The 18063-nt window shown below is 50.2% G+C and overlaps 1 protein-coding gene across 1 annotated transcript; it reads left to right on the forward strand.

Annotated features, from left to right (window-relative positions):
• Positions 1-15533: 15533 nt before the first annotated feature.
• Positions 15534-17036, forward strand: CUNH4orf48 (chromosome unknown C4orf48 homolog). Its single transcript, XM_005068880.4, has 4 exons — positions 15534-15646; positions 15838-15981; positions 16160-16248; positions 16925-17036. The coding sequence occupies exons 2-4, from the start codon at positions 15864-15866 to the stop codon at positions 16988-16990; spliced, it is 273 nt and encodes a 90-aa protein (XP_005068937.1). The 5' UTR covers positions 15534-15646; positions 15838-15863; the 3' UTR covers positions 16991-17036.
• The last annotated feature ends 1027 nt before the right edge of the window (positions 17037-18063 follow it).

Genomic DNA, 18063 nt, shown 5'->3' on the forward strand with positions numbered 1-18063 from the left:
CCAGGATCAGCCCAGGGATGGCACCACACACAATTGGCTGGGACCTCCCCAACCAATCACTAATGAACTAAGAAAATGCTCTGCATCAGCACTTTTGTTTTGTTTTTGATACAGGGTTTTTGTGTAGTCTTGGCTATCCTAGAAGTTTCTTTCTAGGCAAGGCTGGCCTCTAACTCGCAAGAGATCGGCTTGCCTCAGCCTCCGGAGTGCTGGGATTAAAAGCATTTACCACCACCTCCTAGCTGGAGACAAATTCTTAACTGAGGTCCTCTCTACTCAGATGATTTTAGCTTGTATCAAGCTGACAAAACTAGCCAGCACAGAGATGAGTCTCACTGTGTCCCCAAGGCCGACCTGCACGTGTGATGAGTACATGTGTGTGCCATGTTATGTGGGAACAAGAGACCTTGGCCAGAGGTCCACTTCCCCATCAGCCTGGGAGCAAGCAGCTGTAACCGACCACAGTGCCCGTAATCACAAAGAAAAACATGTTTACGGGAGCAGTAAGTTCCTGATAAGGGCTCACCCACCAGAACACCTTTCCAATGACTAACTGCCTCTTCCTGACCCCCCACCCCCGCCTCTGGTGTCAGGGTATATAACCAGCCGGGGTAAGAATAAAGTGAAGCGGGGCTGGAGAGATGGCTCAGAGGTTAAGAGCAATGACTGCTCTTCCAGAGGTCCTGAGTTCAATTCCCAGTAACCACATGGTGGCTCACAACCATCTACATTCAATCTGGTGGCCTCTTCTGGCATTTAGACAGAACACTGTATATGTAATAAATAAATCTAAAAAATAAAAAAATATTAAAAAAAAGAATAAAGTGAAGTTTTCTTTCACCACAGACTGGTCTCTGTGCCATCAATCCTGACACCCTCTGCAGATTCTCGGTTCCAGGCTGTGTGGGGCACAGTAATCCTTCGCTCCCTTCCATTCTTAATCTGCTAAAGGGTTTAATTTCATCAGATGTCACCTTCTTCGCTGGATGTGGTAGATTATATTGATTATGGTTACAATTTTTTTTTTTTGGTTTTTCGAGACAGGGTTTCTCTGTGGCTTTGGAGGCTGTCCTGGAACTCACTTTGTTATTTTTGTTTTTTATTGTTTTGTTTTTTTTCAAGACAAGTTTTTATTGTGTAGCTCTGTCTGTCCTGGAATTCACTCTGTAGACCAGGCTGGCCTTGAACTCACTGAGATCCGCCTGCCTCTGCCTCCCAAGTGCTGGGACTAAAAGTGTGTGCCACCACCTCCCTGCTTTTACAATTAAAGAAAACTTACATTCCTGTAATAAGTACAACTTTAACTTTTTCCTTTTCCTTTTTTTTTCACATAATGCTAGGTTTAGTGGGTTCAAAGTTTATCTAAAGCTGGGGCTGGATGTGGTGGCACATGCCTTTAATCCCAGCAAAAACAGGTGGATCTCTGTGAGTTTGGGGCCAGCATCATCTACAGAGTTCCAGGACAGGAAGGGCAGTTACACAGAGAAACTCTGTCTCAAAACAAGACAAAAAGTTTATTTAGAATATTAAAAAGCAGTGAAGCCGGGCGTTGGTGGCGCACGCCTTTAATCCCAGCACTCGGGAGGCAGAGGCAGGCGGATCTCTGTGAGTTCGAGACCAGCCTGGACTACCAAGTGAGTTCCAGGACAGCCTCCAAAGCCACAGAGAAACCCTGTCTCGAAAAACCAAAAAAAAAAAAAAGAATGTGCTGGTATCATTTTCGTGTGCAGTGGCAGAAGTTGTTACAGTCTGCATGAGTTTGGAAGTCAAGTGTGCTGTCTTTGACCCTTGAGCTGTACTGTTTGGTTGGAACTCCAGCTTCTCCTGCATCTCCCACACAGTCTGAGAAGCCCCATTCCTGTGTCTCCAAACCCTGTCCATTCAGAGAATTTCTGGACAATGGGAAGGCACCAAAAAGCCCAGTTCCTCAGCGCCTCTCCGGAAGCTGCCCGCAGCCCAACTCCCTGCCTAAGGTACTCAGGGTCTGACCATCCTGGAGCACAAACCCAGTTTGTGGGGTGTTGCTCTTTGCTGCAGCTTGGGGCAATGAGACACAATCCACCAAACCCAACAAATCTCCGTGGAGTTTATTGGGAAAGGAAGCAAAGCGAGGGGAGCAGAAATGGAAAGAAGAGAACAGGCAGGAGGCGCTGCTTATATAGGGAACGGAACAGTTTAGAACAAGTCTCGGCAGTTGGGGCCACTGAAACTGGAGTCACGGAGCAGGCTGCCGTTGGCCCAGCTATGCATAGCCCCAGTTCCACGTGGTTTCTGCCTGCAGAGTCCTTATGCAGCCGCCTAACGCATGCACAATGCAGCCATGCAACCTTGTCAGTCTTTGACAGCTGTCAGTGAGGAGCAATCACCTGTCAAAGATGGATCCCAAGTGAGGGAAGGTAGAGCTCAGAGAAGAGTGGTCCCAGGGTGGGGAGAGAGCCTGAGGATCAGAGAGGCCTTGTGACCAGGAAAGGCTCCCTAAGGAGGCACAGGCCCTGGAGAGGGCTGGCGCCGAGTGACAGGTGGGTGCTGAGGAAGGAGAGGACTTGGGCGCAAGAACAGGGCCAGGACATCAACACTGAGAAGCTGCCTGACTCACTGGCATAACTTTTGTAGCAGGAATAGGCTTCGGGGCCTAAGGAGGCAGAGCCAGCCACTCCGTGGTGCTGTCCGAATAGACCAAAGAGGTGGGAGGAAGAAGCAGCTGCAGAGGTAGATGCTGAAGTTTGGAGGTGAATGTGTCAGAAACAAAAAATTGCGCCTTAGGAGAGTCAGATCAGCAGCTCGGTTCTGTCAGGAGAGGCTGTGTGACAGGCAGGACACTGCATCTTGTATTCTGGCTGAGACCATTTCAGGCTTAACTAGAGTTTGATCTCCTTGATGCAGAATCCCATGGAAAATTACCCAACTCTATTTATTCTAGTGTGGTGTGCTCCCTGACCAGCAGGAAAGACAACCACCAGACAAGGATTCTTCCCAAATCACGCTTTATTGGAGCCTCTTGGTTGAAGGGAGAGCAGGAAGCGAGAGAGAGCGAGCAGGGAACTGCAGCTGCTTATATAGGGACTAAGGCGACGTGCAAGTGCCTTATTGGCCTAGCTCACTCGGCAGACACTCCAGGCTCCTTGATTGGTCTAGTGACCTGAGGACACTGAGCATGCTCGGGTTGGCGATTCTAGTTAAGGCCTTATATGGAGTTGTTTACTCCAACCCTGCAGGGGCCCAGCGCCATCTTGGAATGGCGGCCACACATCTCGGCTCCCTGCATTCTAGGAACCAGATGTCAGAGGATTGTTGTGCCCAAGTCTTGAAGACCCCCCAGAGACCATCAAGGAGACAGACTCACTAAACTGCAAACACTAGGCTTTATTGTTTAATCCTACCAGTAGGGATTCCATCTAGCAGGCAGCAGCCTCCAGAGGGAGCAAAGTCCCTCTCGTCTATTGCCAGAATTTAAAGGAAAAAAAAATCACAGAATTACATCAGTAGGCATGGGTCGGATCCTGATTGGTTGGGGGGAATTTCCCAGAGTCAGGGCAACTGGTTTGTTATTATTTTTGATTGGTTGGCTATAGATTGGAGCATTAGTGGTTTCTATGGTTTTGTCTATTACTTGCAGATAGCCTGTTCTCATTGGTTGGCTCTGGGAGGGAGCATTCTGTGGTTTCTCTGTTTCTTGCAGGTGGTTTGTTATCAAACACAGTATCCAGGTGCTCACTAAATCTAAGAGGAAGGTTGTTTTGGAGTTTTGTTCACAACACAAGAATTAGAGGCTAGGGGACTGGATTTATTTTTCACAACATTTACATTTATATTGTTTCTTTCTAGTATGAATAATAAGAATGGGAACGTAAGGCTTTGTCACATTCATACAAGTTCTCCCCAGTGTGATTTATTAAAAGTGAAGCCTTTGAGTTTAGTTTACATCTTTCAAGGGTGTCCTAGCTAACTCATCCTAGCATCTGTCAAACTGCCTGTTTGTGCAGAACCCCTGCAGATAATTGCTTGTCCTAGCTTCTGTGAAACTGCTTGCTTCTGCAGCAGCTGAGATGCCAAGATATGGTTTCTGCTCTGAACACTTGGGGAATACACTTAGGTTCCCCAAATACTGGGTGTAGTCCCAGCCAGATGGAATAAATGTAAGCTCCTCTAGGCACACAAGTAGCTGGGCTCTTCCCCCAAGACCTCCAGCTGCCAGGTTCCACCCAGGGAACACTAAGTGTCCTAACGACTGGACACAGGCCCTGCCCTGCAGAGTAAAAAGCACAAGTTCTGGACTTGAAATCCCACCAATTCCCACCTTGGAAAGCTTCGCCCGGAAAAGTTCCACGCCCCCCTCAAGAAACTCTATACAAACCCTGTCTTTGGTTTAGTCCCTGTCTTTCGACTGAACAGAGGCAGCTGCCCTCCTGTTTGTTTGGTTTGTTTCTTCCCAATAAATCTCTTGTGTGAGGTTGTTGTGATTTTGTGGTATTCCTTGGCTCCTGACTGCCAAGATACTTTTCCTTCTGGGTGTAACACATACAATAAAAACTTTCAGCTGGCTATAAACTGTGTCTGAGTGGTCATCTTTGGCGGGCTACCACCAGTAATGGCTGGGTCCCTTTGGAAAGGGGTCTATGTGCCCCTTCCTAGTGGTCAGCGCAAATGTATGTGGGGGTGCAGTAAAGAAACTGCTCCATGATACAGCTGAGGCGTCTGGAAGAGTCCAGAGCAGAGGGGAAAGAAGTAGACTGGACATGGCCAGGACTAGGGAAGTGGGAGAATGGGAGAGAATATGGAGATCTTGGGACAGCAAGAGAGAGAAGAGAGCAGGGAGAAAGGCTGGAGGGAGGACGTGGGAGTAAGAGCTAGACAGAGATAGTGAGAATAGTGAGTGTGTGTGTGAGTGTGTGTGTGTGAGTGTGCACGCACCTGTATGAGAGTGTGAGCGTGTGTGCATGTGTGAGTGTGTGTGTGTGTGTGTGTGTGTGTGTGTGTGTAAAACCCCTGCCATTATAAAGAGAACAAACAGGTCTCTGGGAGGAGGGAGTCCTGGGGAAATGAGAATGGCTAGGATCCTGTCTTGCACTTTGAAATGTGTAACAGGTGCCTGGGCTTTGATATGCAACCACAGGCAACCATGTGTCCCTTCTGCCTGAGAAGAGGGAATGACTTCTTTTGGCAGATGGGGACTGGTTTCACAAATTCCTGAGGAATGCTGGCTTATCTAACCCCAGAAATATTGCCTGGCAGTGTTGGCACACACCTTTAATCCTCAGGCAGAGGCAGGTGGATCTCTTTGAGTTTGAAGCCAGCCTTGTCTACAGAGTGAGTTCCAGGACAATCAAGGCTACATAGAGAAACCCTGTCTACAAAAACAAGCAAAATCTCATAGTCCAGCTTGAGTTCATTTCTAGATATATGAGCTATCTTCTGGTGTTTAGAGCCTTGGAGTTTCCTTTGGATTGGACTCCAGGCAGCTGAGCTTGTCTGAGAATGACTCTTAGCCATTTTTACTGCTTTATACACTTCTTGGAGGTGGACAGGGTAGTAAAATCCAAGGACTTCCTTAAATTATTCTGAGTTGTTGACTTCCTGTCTTAAGGAGTTTAGCTGCAGGACAGAAAGCTCTGAGAAAACCTACCACAGGGGTCTTCTTCAGTCGCTCTTCTGGGCTTTGGAGCTCCCTGATTGAGTTGGGCTATGCTATTGTGCCCCAAGTCCTCTGTTCCCATTCCAGTCCTGGGATGACAGGCACACACTGCTCTACTAGGGTTTTATGTGGAGCTGGACAGCAAATCCTGGTTCTAATGTTGAATGTCACGAGCACTTTATTCTATGAAACATCTTCCTAGCTGTTTTGAATCCATTTTAAATGTTGTTTAACGTTTGTCGAACAGGAGTCGCTTGCCCTGACAATTCACTTTCCTTTAGTTCCCCAGTAAAGTTGATCCAGGCATCCAATCTACACAAGTTCATTCCATGCCCCACATGAACTACACAGATATGTCACAGTGACCACCTCCCTGTCACACGTTTCTCCCTCTCCCTTCCTTCTCTACTCCATCACCTACAGGTGGCATCCAGGTATGCTATTCCAGGGACCTGTAAGGCATACAGTCTGCATTTCAGTGTCTCTGCTAAGCCCTGGATCAATACTCTTTTTTCTCAGGTACTAAACCTCAGCAGCTCCACAGGCCTATAATGTTTTCATCCAGGGCAAACTTAAATTCAAGGACAACCTGTGGCTCAGTTATTCCTCACCTTGGCTTTCACCCATCTCTGCAGAACCCTGCTGGACAATCTAATAGCCAGAAGGAAATGCCTTTAGGTGCCTGTTTTAGGGGAAGTATGATCAGGAGGTAGCTCTGAGCCCTTATGATCTCTAAGGCTCTAGATAAGGGCCAGTATTCCCACAACCCCCTCCAAACATACTAAACCTCGGAGGACAGAGAGGGTATAGAGCAGCCTCATGGGCTGTGAGGGTGAGCTTGGGACTCACTGAGGAGCCTTGGCTACTGTGAAAGACCTATGTCTTGCTTCTGTGGAAAAACAGAGTGTTGTGGAATATTAATTTAAGATGTGTTACACGTATTGCATTCTTTTATGTTTCATTTGTTTAACTCCGTGAAGCTGTGTTACTTTGCCTGTCTAAAACACCTGATTGGTCTAATGAAGAGCTGGACAGCCAATAGTGAGGCAGGAGAAAGGATAGGTGGGCTGGCAGGCAGAGAGGATAAATGGGAGGGGAAATCTGGTAGGAGAAGGTCAAGGAGCAAGAAAGAGGAGAGGAAGACTCCAGGGGCCAGCCACCCAGCTACAAGCAAGCCACAGAGAAAGAAGTGAAAAGGGTATACCGAACTAGAGAAAGAAAAAGCCCAGAGGCAAAAGGTTAATTCCAGAAAAGCTGGCTAGCCGGGCGTTGGTGGCCCACGCCTTTAATCCCAGCACTCGGGAGGCAGAGGCAGGTGGGTCTCTGTGAGTTCGAGGCCAGCCTGGTCTACCGAGCGAGTTCCAGGACAGCTTCCAAGACAATACAGAGAAACCCTGTCTCGAAAAAACAAAATAAAGAAAAAAAGAAAAGAAAAGCTGGCTAGAAACAAGCCAAGCTAAGGCTGGGCATTCATGAGTAATAATCAGCCCCAGTATATTATTTGGAGCTGGGTGGCAGGTCCTTCGAAAGAGTAAAGAGGCAAAGTGTAAAATCAACAGCTGCGACAGAGAGTGGAACTCAGCGGTCCACCTCCGACTCGGTTCTGGCAGCAGCTATAGCGGTCCCCACTGACTGCAACACCAGAGTCCCAGACTCTCTGCTGTGCTAGTCAAGGCTCTTTTCCTGTGTTGGCCACAGGGACCTTACCACCTTCGTCCATGGCCAGCTGCTGGCAAAGCCGTGGTGACCCAGCTGGTGAAAGAGTAGCATTTACTCAGCCTCACCCACAGCATAGGGTGACGCCAGGCATTCAGAGTTCAGAGGCAGTGACAGCTCCATCATGATGAAAAAAGGAAATAAAAAAGGGCATCAGCTGGGTGTTTGTGGCACACACCTTTAATCCCAGCACTCGGAAGGCAGAGGCAGGTGATCTCTGTGAGTGCGAGGTCAGGCTGGCCGACAGAGCGACTTCAGTGTTGTGGAATATTCCTTTACACTGTGTGAAGATGTGTCACTGTGATTGGTTTAATAAAGAACTGAATGGCCATTAGCTAGGCAGGAAGAGGTTAGGTGGGACTTCTGGGAACACAGAGCTCTGGGAAGAAGACAGGAGTCCAGCCAGATGCAGAGAGAGCAAGACATTCAGGGGAGAGGTACAAGCTATGAGTCACATGGCAGCACGCAGATCAATAGAAATGGATTAATTTAAGTTATATGAGCTGGTGGGACAAGCCTAAGCTACAGGTCAAACTTTCTTTCTTTCTTTTTTTATTGCGAAACAGGGTTTCTCTGTATTTTGGAGGCTGTCCTGGAACTTGCTCGGTAGACCAGGCTGGTCTCAAACTCACAGAGATCCGCCTGCCTCTGCCTCCCAAGTGCTGGGATTAAAGGCGTGTGACACCACCGGCCGGCGAAGGTTACATTTCTAATCTATTTGTGTGATTGCTGGGAAGGGTCAAAGAGACATGTTTATTACGGAGATGTTGTTTGTATCCTCTGTAACAGTGAGGTGGCATTCTGTGGAAGACAGCCATGGAAGCTCGGGCGTGAGAAGCCAGCGCTGAGCAAATGTGCTGAAGTGGATTGGGAAGAGCATCTTCAGGGTGGCTGCAGTAACAAAGTGATTCTTATGATTCTACTTAGAAGCATTTAATTTCCTCATAAAAATAAGTTGGATTTTTATACATATGTGATCTAATAGAACAAATAAACACAGTGTATAGGATACTGAATTTGACAACATATTAATGAATAAATGATTTAAAAAAGAAAGAGAAACAGCATTTGGGAGGCAGAGGCAGGCAGATCTCTGTGAGTTTGAGGCCGGGCTGGACCGACAGCCTCTAAAACAATACCTTCAACAGTTATATATATTCACACTTTCAATTCTTTGTTGTCTTAAAATTGTACAGGTCCTTTATACAAGGTAGTATTTTGTAATTTAAATGTAGGCCAAACTCTCATAATTAATAATACGTCTCTGTGTCATGTTTTTGTAAGCTAGCAGCCCTGTGAAAAGCCTGGCTACATTCCAGGACAGCCAGGCCTATACAGAGACACCCTGTCTTAGAAATACAAAACAAAGCCGGGTGGTGGCACACGCCTTTAATCCCAGCACTTGGGAGGCAGAGGCAGGCGGATCTCTATGAGTTTGAGGCCAGGCTGGACCGACAGCCTCCAAAACAGAGAAACCGTCTCGTAAACCCCCCCCCCAAAAAAAGAAAAACAAAAACAAAAAAACACAGTCCCAAAGTCCAGCAGATGAGTTAGGGATGGGCGGTGGAGGGACAAACAGAGAAGTGGCTAATTAATATTCTAGATAAATAGAAGAAATAGGTGACAGTCCACAACCCCACTCCAGTGTACCTTCAGAGAAGACTGTGGGTCCCCAGTGATGTCTCAAACTCAGGACAAATGATTGAGTTGCCTATTTAACATATCAAACCCGGTCTGGCCTCCAGGTTCTCCCAGCATCCCCCAGTCTCTACTTGTTCAGGGTAGAGCTGGTGTGCCCTGGCCCCTACTCTGAATTCTCCAGCCAAGGCCCAGGGCTACGTTTCCCACCTCCCAGCTCCTCTGACCCCTATATAACTGAGCCGATTTGGCTATACCAGTCACCTGGCCCAGGCCACAAGTCTTAGTCTGGAACACCTCTATTTTCTCCCTCACCCCCTGTCCTCACATGGTCTAGGTCCTGCCATGTCCACTTGGGACTCTCCCAGATATCTTTGCTTCTGGCTATGCTCTCCCTTTTATCTATAATAAACTTTCTCTACCTAGGAGCAGTTGTGTCCTTACCACCACCCCCTTTTTTTGAGACAGGGTATCTCTGTGCAGCCCTGGCTGGTCCTGGAACTCGGCCCTGTACACCACGATAGCCTCGAACTCACAGAGATCCCCTACCTCTGACTCACAGAGATCCCCTACCTCTGCCTCCTTTGTGCTGGGATCAAAGGCGTGCATGCGCCTCCACTGTCCAGCAGGACTGTGTTTTTATGCTCTAGAATTTCTAGTTGGTTATGTTTCAAACTTGGATATGCTTACTTTGCTTGTTAAGACAGGATCTCATTGTCTTAGGCTGTCCTTGACTGTCCTTCTTCAGCCACCTGAGTGCCAGGAGTGTAGACCACACTACACTGGGTCCTTTGTCATGTTGTCTGATTTTATGTTCACCATTTCTTGATATTTTCAACTTTCTCTCTCTTTTAAAAACCACTTGGCACAGTCCCTAAAAAGCCAGCCCTTCCCTTACCTGTGAGGAGAAGTGAACTGGGGGAGGGCTGGGGGGGTGAGGGGTGGGAGGAGGTGGGGGGTGGAGGAGGTGGGGGAGGGAGAGCTGTGGTTGGAAAGTAAAGGGAAATTAAACATAAAAAGCCATCCTTCACTTGCTTCCCTGTGGAGCCCTGTTCCTGGTTTCTCTGCACATTAAGCATTTCCCAGGACAGTTATCTCAGACCCAAGGCCTCAGATGACCGTGTCACCTGCAAGGTCATGGGGACCTGCTTTAGTTGATGGCTGGAAGTGTTACTGGTCTGGGGCCATCACTAATACACCCACTATTTCTCTTTTTCTTGACCACTCCATGGTCACGGTTTGCTTGAAGCTACAAACGAAATGAGTGCTTACCATAAAACCACAGAGGCATGTTTCCCCTTCTTTGGCCCCAACATCAAGAGGATATGACTCTGGGCCTGTCACTGTGGGCAGAAAGAGGCTGCATTTATTATGTCCCCAGTTCCATTCAGTGCAGGGAGTGACAGAGGAGACATCAGACACCTGGGATTTGCCACTGTGTTTTAGGCCCTCATTTCTCTTCCCCTGCCCCAAGGGCGGCCAGCTGCCGATGCTCGAGCCCCTGTCCCCTACCCTACCCCTCTTAGCCTCAACCTGACAAATCTTTTTTTTTTGTAAGGTTTTGGGTATTTTTTTTATGAAACTGGGTTTCTTTATGAATGATCCCTGGATGTCCTAGAACTCACTTTGTGGACTAGGCAGAGCCCAAACCAAGTGCCCAGCAGTTGATCCGACTTCACTGGGGTCCCCAGAGCAGATGCCCCAAATCTCACCCAGCCTGGAGAGACAGAAGCTTTAGTGAGGGAGGAAGGGCTGTTGGGCTTTACTTCCCAGGCGGGACCCATTTCCAGAGCTCCCTGGGGTACCACAGGCAACATGCTGCACAGATTCACACATCACATTCTGCAGCCTGGCAGGCACAGCCAATAGCCCCAAGAGCAATTTTCTTGAACAAGCGAGCATAGAATGGCAAACCTCTGTTACTACACCCTTATCTCCTGCCCCCCAGGGGTCATACTATGAGCCCTCTCTAAGCAGGGTGTCCCCACCCACACTCAGTCCCTAGAGATTCCATGACAGTCTTGCATGTTCTACTGGCAAACACCCCGAGGGCCAAACTATGTCTGTTGCCAATCCCACCCCAACTTCCAGGCTTTGAGAGCTACAGGACACAACTGTCAGTTCATCCCATAAAATGTGAGGAATCCGGGCATGGCGATACAAGCTTTTATCCTGCACTTGGAGAGGAAGATGCAGATATAAGTTCCTTGCCAGCCAGAATACTACATGGTGAGACCCTTTCTAAAAACAAAAAAGATGAGGGGAGTTGGCAAAGATAGCGGCCAGGGATGCTGTGGGCTGAGGTTTGTGACCCCCAAACTCGGGTGCTAAATGAGGCCTTGGCCCTCAGTGTGGCTGTATTTGAAGGTCCCCATCCCTTCCACATAGGCCTGCTGTGGTGTGGACATGGCTTGGCAGCCTCCTACAGTCCGTGTGCTGGAAGCCCAGTCCCCAACTGAGGTCCTGGGTGTGATAAACTTTTTTTTTTTAAGATTTATTTTATTTATTATGTATAGTGTTAGGTCTGCAGGTTTGCCTGCAGGCCAGAAGAGGGCGCCAGATCTCATTATAGATGGCTATGAGTCACGGTGTAGTTGCTGGGAATTGAACTCAAGTCCTCTGAAAGAGCAGTCAGTGCTCTTAACCTCTGAACCATCTCTCCAGACTGGATGTGGAAAACTGTTGGGATTTAGGGCAAGGTGGTTAGGTCTGTAGTGTGAGGTGTGGCTGAGGCCTCATGGGAGCTGCTATGTGAGTCCAGTTTGTGCGTGCTCCTTCTGTATACGGCAGGCTCCTTCTGTATACGGCAGGCTCCTTCTGTATACGGCAGGCTCCTTCTGTATACGGCAGGCTCCTTCTGTATACGGTGGGCTCCTTTGGCTTCCCTGCCGTTGTCACACACCAGGGGGCCTTACCAGGACACTGGTGCCCTGCTCTCCGGCCTTTGGATGTGGAGTCTGGGAGGCTCTGGACTGTCTCCTCTCCAGGGCCCCTGACCTCCCACTCACAGCTGAAGCACAGCCTCCCTGCTCTTGTCTACTTGCCACCAGCCTTGGTGTCACTCTCCGCAACACAGTCCTAAAAGATATGGTAAATGTACATGATATCAGGTATCTGACTCTACCGCACCAAGTGCACACACATTACTGTGCAGACATCACTGTCTCTGCCTCCCAAGTGCTGGTCCAAATAGAGGGTTTTGGTTTTTGTTTTTTTTTCCCCCGAGACAGGGTTTCTCTGTATTGTTTTTTGGAGGCTGTCCTGGAACTCACTTTGTAGACCAGGCTGGCCTTGAACTCACAGAGATCCACCTGCCTCTGCCTCCTGAGTGCTGGCCCAGCGCCAAATGTAGTTTTTAACTAAGTCTCTATTGTCCTTTTTTACCAGTAAACTTCCTCGGGAGTTGGATTCTGGGATGAAAACCTTCTGGCTCAGAGAGGCTGAGAACAAGCAGCTCATCTTCCTTGTTAGTAGGTGACCTAGCAAGAGACTAATCCACTGTTCCAAACCAAAAAAGACCGGCAACCACACGGAGTCCCTCCCTACTACTTCCTGCAGGTTTCTCCACCCGTTTCCAGACTCCCTCTAACCCTCTAGGCCTACTCCTGTCAACTAGTTGCTGGCTCTGCCTCTTGACCCAAGATGTTATTTAACTAATGCAAACTCAGAGTTCACAGTGTGATCAAATGTCCCTGATCAGGGTCTCTCCTTCCACCATGGGTTCTAGAGTTTGAACTCAGGTAGGCAGGCTTTCATGGTGTCATCATTTTATTGCTGTGAAGATATACCAGGGCTATGGAAACTCTTATAAGAAAAACCATTTCATTGGGGCTTGCTTATAGTTAGCCCATTGTCATTATGGCAGGGAGCATGGGGGCACGCAAGCAGACATGGCACTGGAGAAGTAGCCGAGAATTCTACATCTGGAGCTGCGGGCCACAGCAAGAGCAAGACACTGGGACTGGCTTGGGCTTTTGAAACCCCAAAGCCCACCTCTAGTGACACACTTCCTTCAATAAGGCCACACCTCCTAATCCCTCTCAAGTAATGCCACTCCCTAATGACCACGCATTCAAATGTATGATTTTATGGGGGGGGCATCCCTATTCAAACCACCACTCACAGCAAACAATTAACTTTTCTTTGTTTGTTTTTTTGTTGTTTCTTGAATTTACAGAGATCCTCCTGCCTATGCTTCACAAATGCTTTGATTAAAGGCATGTGTCATCACAGCCTGGATAAAATTTTGATTTTATTTATTTATTTATTTATTTATTATGTATACAGTATTCTTCATGTATGCCTGCTGGCCAGAAGTGGGCAACAGGTCTTATTACAGATGTGAGCCACCATGTGGTCGCTGGGAATTGAACTCAGGACCTTTGGAAGGGCAGTCAGTGCTCTTAACCTCTGAGCCATCTCTCCAGCCCTTGAATTCACTTTTATTGGCTTCCCTGCCCATATGTCTGTGTGAGGGTTTTGGGTTCCATGGAACTGGATCTGCCATGTGGGTGCTGGGAATTGAAACTGGGTCCTTTGGAAAAGCAACCCGTGCTCTTAACCACTGAGCTATCTCTCCAGCTTTGGACCAACATCTTATATTTTTATATTATCAGCACTCCTTACATGCACCCCACAAACCATTTACAACCTCACTTGCAAAAGAAAATTTCTTTAGATTAAAAAAAAGCAAGTATACCAGGTAGGCAGTGGTAGTGCTTGCCTTTAATCCCAGCAGATGTAGGTGGATGTGAGTTCAAGACCAGCCTGCTCTACAGAGCGAGTTTCAGGACAGCTAGGGCTACATACAGAGAAACCCTGTCTTGAAAAAACAAAACCAAAAAGAAGTATACCGTTTCTTAGGGAAGAGATGAGTGGGGTCTCACTAGAGACCAGGTTGTGCTCTTTATTTTGGGCTGACCCTCCTGCCTCAGTCCCCTGAGTCTGGGGCATGTGTCACTAGGGTTAGTAAAGCAAAGTGTATGTCTTTGTTCCCTCTTCCCTGCTTCCTTCTGGTATGGGGGATTGAACCCAGGGTAAGTAAGTGCTCTACTATTGAGCTATATGCCCAGCTGGCAAAATGCTTTTTAAAAACCTAATATTTTAACCTAAGATGCAGATTAATAATATAACCTCCAAAGTGCCCAAGTCATACATTATCAATAATCCAAAAGCACTTAATGTCTCAAATCTAACCTAAATCTAAGTGTGTCCCAACTCTCTTTCTATTGACTTGTCCCGAGTGGCTGTCCTTAGAGGAACTCAGCCACACGGCACGCCCCGAGGAACTTCCTCCTGGAGGAAGCTGTTCACAGGGTTGTTTAATACCAAGTAAGGGGAAGTCCCTGCTCTTCAAGTCCAGGTGCGCAAGGGATGGGGGGCGTGGCTGCTCTGCTCACCACAATCTCCGGAGAAAGTCGGGCCAGATGGATAGAGACCCAGACAGCCTCGAAACTCTGGGGGTTGCTGGCCTCAAGGGGACAGAGGAAGGCAGGGGGCAGAGGGGTGGGGTGCGGCGGGAGGACAGAGAGGAGTCGGAGTCAGAGAGAAAAGAGAGGAGCGACAGGTTTTTGTGAACTGAAGACATTGCCTCATGGAGCCGGATGGTAACTGTGGAGACCACGTGCGAAAAAGACCTCAGGCTTGAGTCCTATAATAGTTACCCTACCTTGTCTTTCTGACTTAGCATCCCGGTGACTAATACATTTCTCAGAATGCATCACCAATGTCACCCAACTATAAAACTAGTGCCACCAGATAAAATTTGAAATTTATACAAGAGATCGCGCCTGCCATGTGCAGTACCAATTTGTCAGGCAACTGCATTCCCAGCCTCGGTAACTCTCCTGGCTTATAATAAACTAGTCTTTAAGGCACAGTTCCGGTGACCTTTGAGGTCATTTTTGTGTGATTTGAATAGAAATCTCAGCGGGGTTTCTCAAGAGAGTGTGTAGTGTGCTTGGGTGGGAAGGAGCAAATGGCTGACCTGGACCCTCCGGCGTGGCTCATGGTCATGGTCAGCTTAGTTAGATGCTGGAATGAAACAGAGTGGAAAGGGACTCCACCCCACTACGGCCATGGCTTGGGCCAATTCCTCAAGATTCAAGTCTAACCAGAGCCTTGCTTTGCGAGGTAGAGCGAGCTCCCCTCCTCGACACCGTGAAGGGGCAGGGCACTAGAGTGTGGTGTGGCGCCCCGGGCCCTCTCCTGACTGCGGGCTCCAAGGAGGTGCACTCCCTCAACCTGCGCGCGGCTCCCGGCCGGTCCTGGACTGGCTCTCACGCTGGCCTCCCACACGCGTAGGTCCTGGGGAGACCGAAATCAAATTCGGCGGCAACCAGCAAGTGATCCCCGTGGAGAAACAGCGCCCAGGCCGCGGGTGCTGGCCGAGCACTGAGCGCGCAGCCAGAATGGGGAGGTGGCGACAGGCGCCCCCAGACGGGCTCCTGCGTCCTCTGGGGCGCTCCTGCGCGCGAGTACGCTAAGAAGCCTCGCGCAGAGTGGGAGCAGCCCGCGCCGGGAGCGCGCGACCGCGGTGTTTCCATGACGACGACGTCCAGGACCCGGGCGGGGTCGGCCCGGACGCATGCGCGCGCTGGCGGGTCGCGGTGCGTCTTCCCGAGTCGCCCGCGCTGCTGGTCGCGGTTCCCGTGAACCGCGGTAAGGTTCCGCGGTCGGGTGGGGTCCGCGAGGCCCCGGGAAGGGTGGGACTAGGCTAAGCGCACCCGAGTTCGCGGGGCGCGCGAGTGGGGCTGGGCTGTGGGTCGCGAGCCGGGGTGGGCGGGGCCGGCATCGTCGCCCGCGGACCCGCTCGGGTGAAGCGGTGCCACTGACCGCGCTGCTCGCTGCAGGGCGGCCCCGGGCTCCCTCCTTGGCCATGGCCCCCGCGCCCAGGTCCTTGTTGTCGCCGCCGACTTTGCTGCTGCTGCTGTTGAGCCTGGCGCTGCTGGGCGCCCGCGCCGAGCCCGCCGCCGGGAGCGCTGTCCCCGCGCAGAGTAGGTGCCCGCGGAGGGGGCGTGCGGGAGGCGGCTTTGTTTTCTGCGCGGTCACTTCTTGGGTGGAAACGGGAGGGCGGGCGACAGGGACTGGGACGCCGCTGGGCGCTCGGCTGGGATCTGGCTGGGGCTCGGTGTATCCCCCCCCCTCACGTGACGCCGATCCCCGTCCCCGCAGGCCGTCCGTGTGTGGACTGCCACGCGTTTGAATTCATGCAGCGCGCCCTTCAGGACCTACGGAAAACGGCCTACAGCCTGGACGCGCGTGTGAGTACTCAAGGTCGGGGAGGCATCCCAAGACCTCACCTGAGAACGCTCCCCACGCCCGGTGCACTGTGTAACCTCCGCCAAGGCCTCAGGGCAATTTGTCCTGTGACTTGTGGTAGACAGTGTACTCCACGGACAGTGTACTCAACTAGGATTTTCCGCGAGAGATGAGCTCAGAGTGGGGAGAAGAGACTGGGGCTGGGCATAGAGGCCATGGTGTGTGAAGAGTGGGAAGCTGGCAGGAGCAGAGATCTGGGTCTGTGCCCTGAGTGCTAGGTCGTCACAGGTTGGGTGAACTTGTGTCTCTCCAGCCCTGGGGAGTTGAGCTTTGTAGGAGAATTCCTGGAAGTGGGGGGAAGGAAAGACCCTTTCTGGGCCCAGCCCTTTTGGACTAGTCAGGAGGATGCTCCCGACGCTGGTGTCTCCCAGGTCCCCAGTGAGGCCTCTGCTTCTCTTGTGGACTGGGCAGTGGAAGTGCATGGGGAGGAGCTTTGAGTGGTGGGTGTGAGGAGGGAGCTCCTCTGGAGGGGATGGGATTATAAGACACCTGAGGGGCAAGGTGAGGAGGCCAGGAAGCCCCAGAAGGGGACCTGGGTGGAAGTGAAGAAGCCCGGAAGGCTTGGGAAGGTGTCTATGGAGAACTCTTCCCATCTTCACGGTTCTGGTTCCTTTGCAGACGGAGACCCTTCTGCTGCAGGCTGAGCGCCGGGCTCTGTGTGCCTGCTGGCCAGCTGGACGCTGAAGACCCTTGGCCAGTGATGTTCCCTGTCAATAAATGCCTGCTAGCATGCTGTGTCCTGTGTCCCTGTTCTGGCCATCAGAGTCACCCATGTTGGTGCCCTGTAGTAACCCTCTCTGGGTCTTGGTTTCTCTGTCACAGGTTGTAAGGTCCTGTTTGGCACCGCCCCACAGCAGTGCCCATGATGAGGTACACCTGGCCCTACAGGCACTGACACTAACTCAGACCTGCCCCAGCCAGCCTGCCCTAGTTTGGAGTCCAGGGGATCTTGAAAATGGCCTCCCCTCTGAGTTTCCCACGGCCTCTCTGTACCGGGTTAAGCATGGCTCTGTGGAAACTGAGCTCTGGGACCCTAACCTGGGTCTTCTGGAGAAGGGAGCAGCAGTGGGCGACAGGCAGTGGGTAACATTCCTTCCAGGAGGGACAGCTGGATGGTTCCATCTGCAGACCCAAGCTTGGCCCCGGTACCAAGGACATCCGTGTGGGAGTTAGTGGCCCCGATTACATCTGCATATGTGGGCTAAATGCCTAGCAGGCCAACCTCCAGCAAAGTGAGAACAGCTTTCTTCTTTACTGGAAACTTTGTGCAAGTGAAATTAAAGCTTTTTTTTCCTTATCAAGAGCATGCACTCATACTGGAGCACAGCAGGGCTGAGCTTGAGTGCCTCACCCAAGGCACAGCACTGGCCTATCTGGGGCACTGGTTCCTTCATTAGCACCACGCCCCACAAAGAGTTGTTGGAGGGGTGCTGAGACGACAGTCCAGGTGTGCTGCACCAGCCAGATTCTGTTTGGGTTTCTCCCTGAGCAAAGGAGGTAGAGGTATACCCCTGTCCCATTGATTGGTCTCACTCCTGGCCATTCCTAAGTTGCAGGCGAGACCAGAAGTGTGTTACACAAGTTTTGTTCTAGGTGTAGATTATTAGATTTAGCATGTGAATACAGAACCACTTCAGTACCCTTTATACAATGTTCATGGGCTGTACTTACACTAGAAGTATTGTTTACTCCAAATTCAAGATTAACTGTCCTGTGTTTTATGCTTCTTATTAGCCCTTGATACAAATAGCCAAGAA

Source organism: Mesocricetus auratus, unplaced genomic scaffold (genome assembly GCF_017639785.1).
Source record: "Mesocricetus auratus isolate SY011 unplaced genomic scaffold, BCM_Maur_2.0 Super-Scaffold_100006, whole genome shotgun sequence".
In the NCBI taxonomy this organism is placed as follows: Eukaryota; Metazoa; Chordata; class Mammalia; order Rodentia; family Cricetidae; genus Mesocricetus; species Mesocricetus auratus.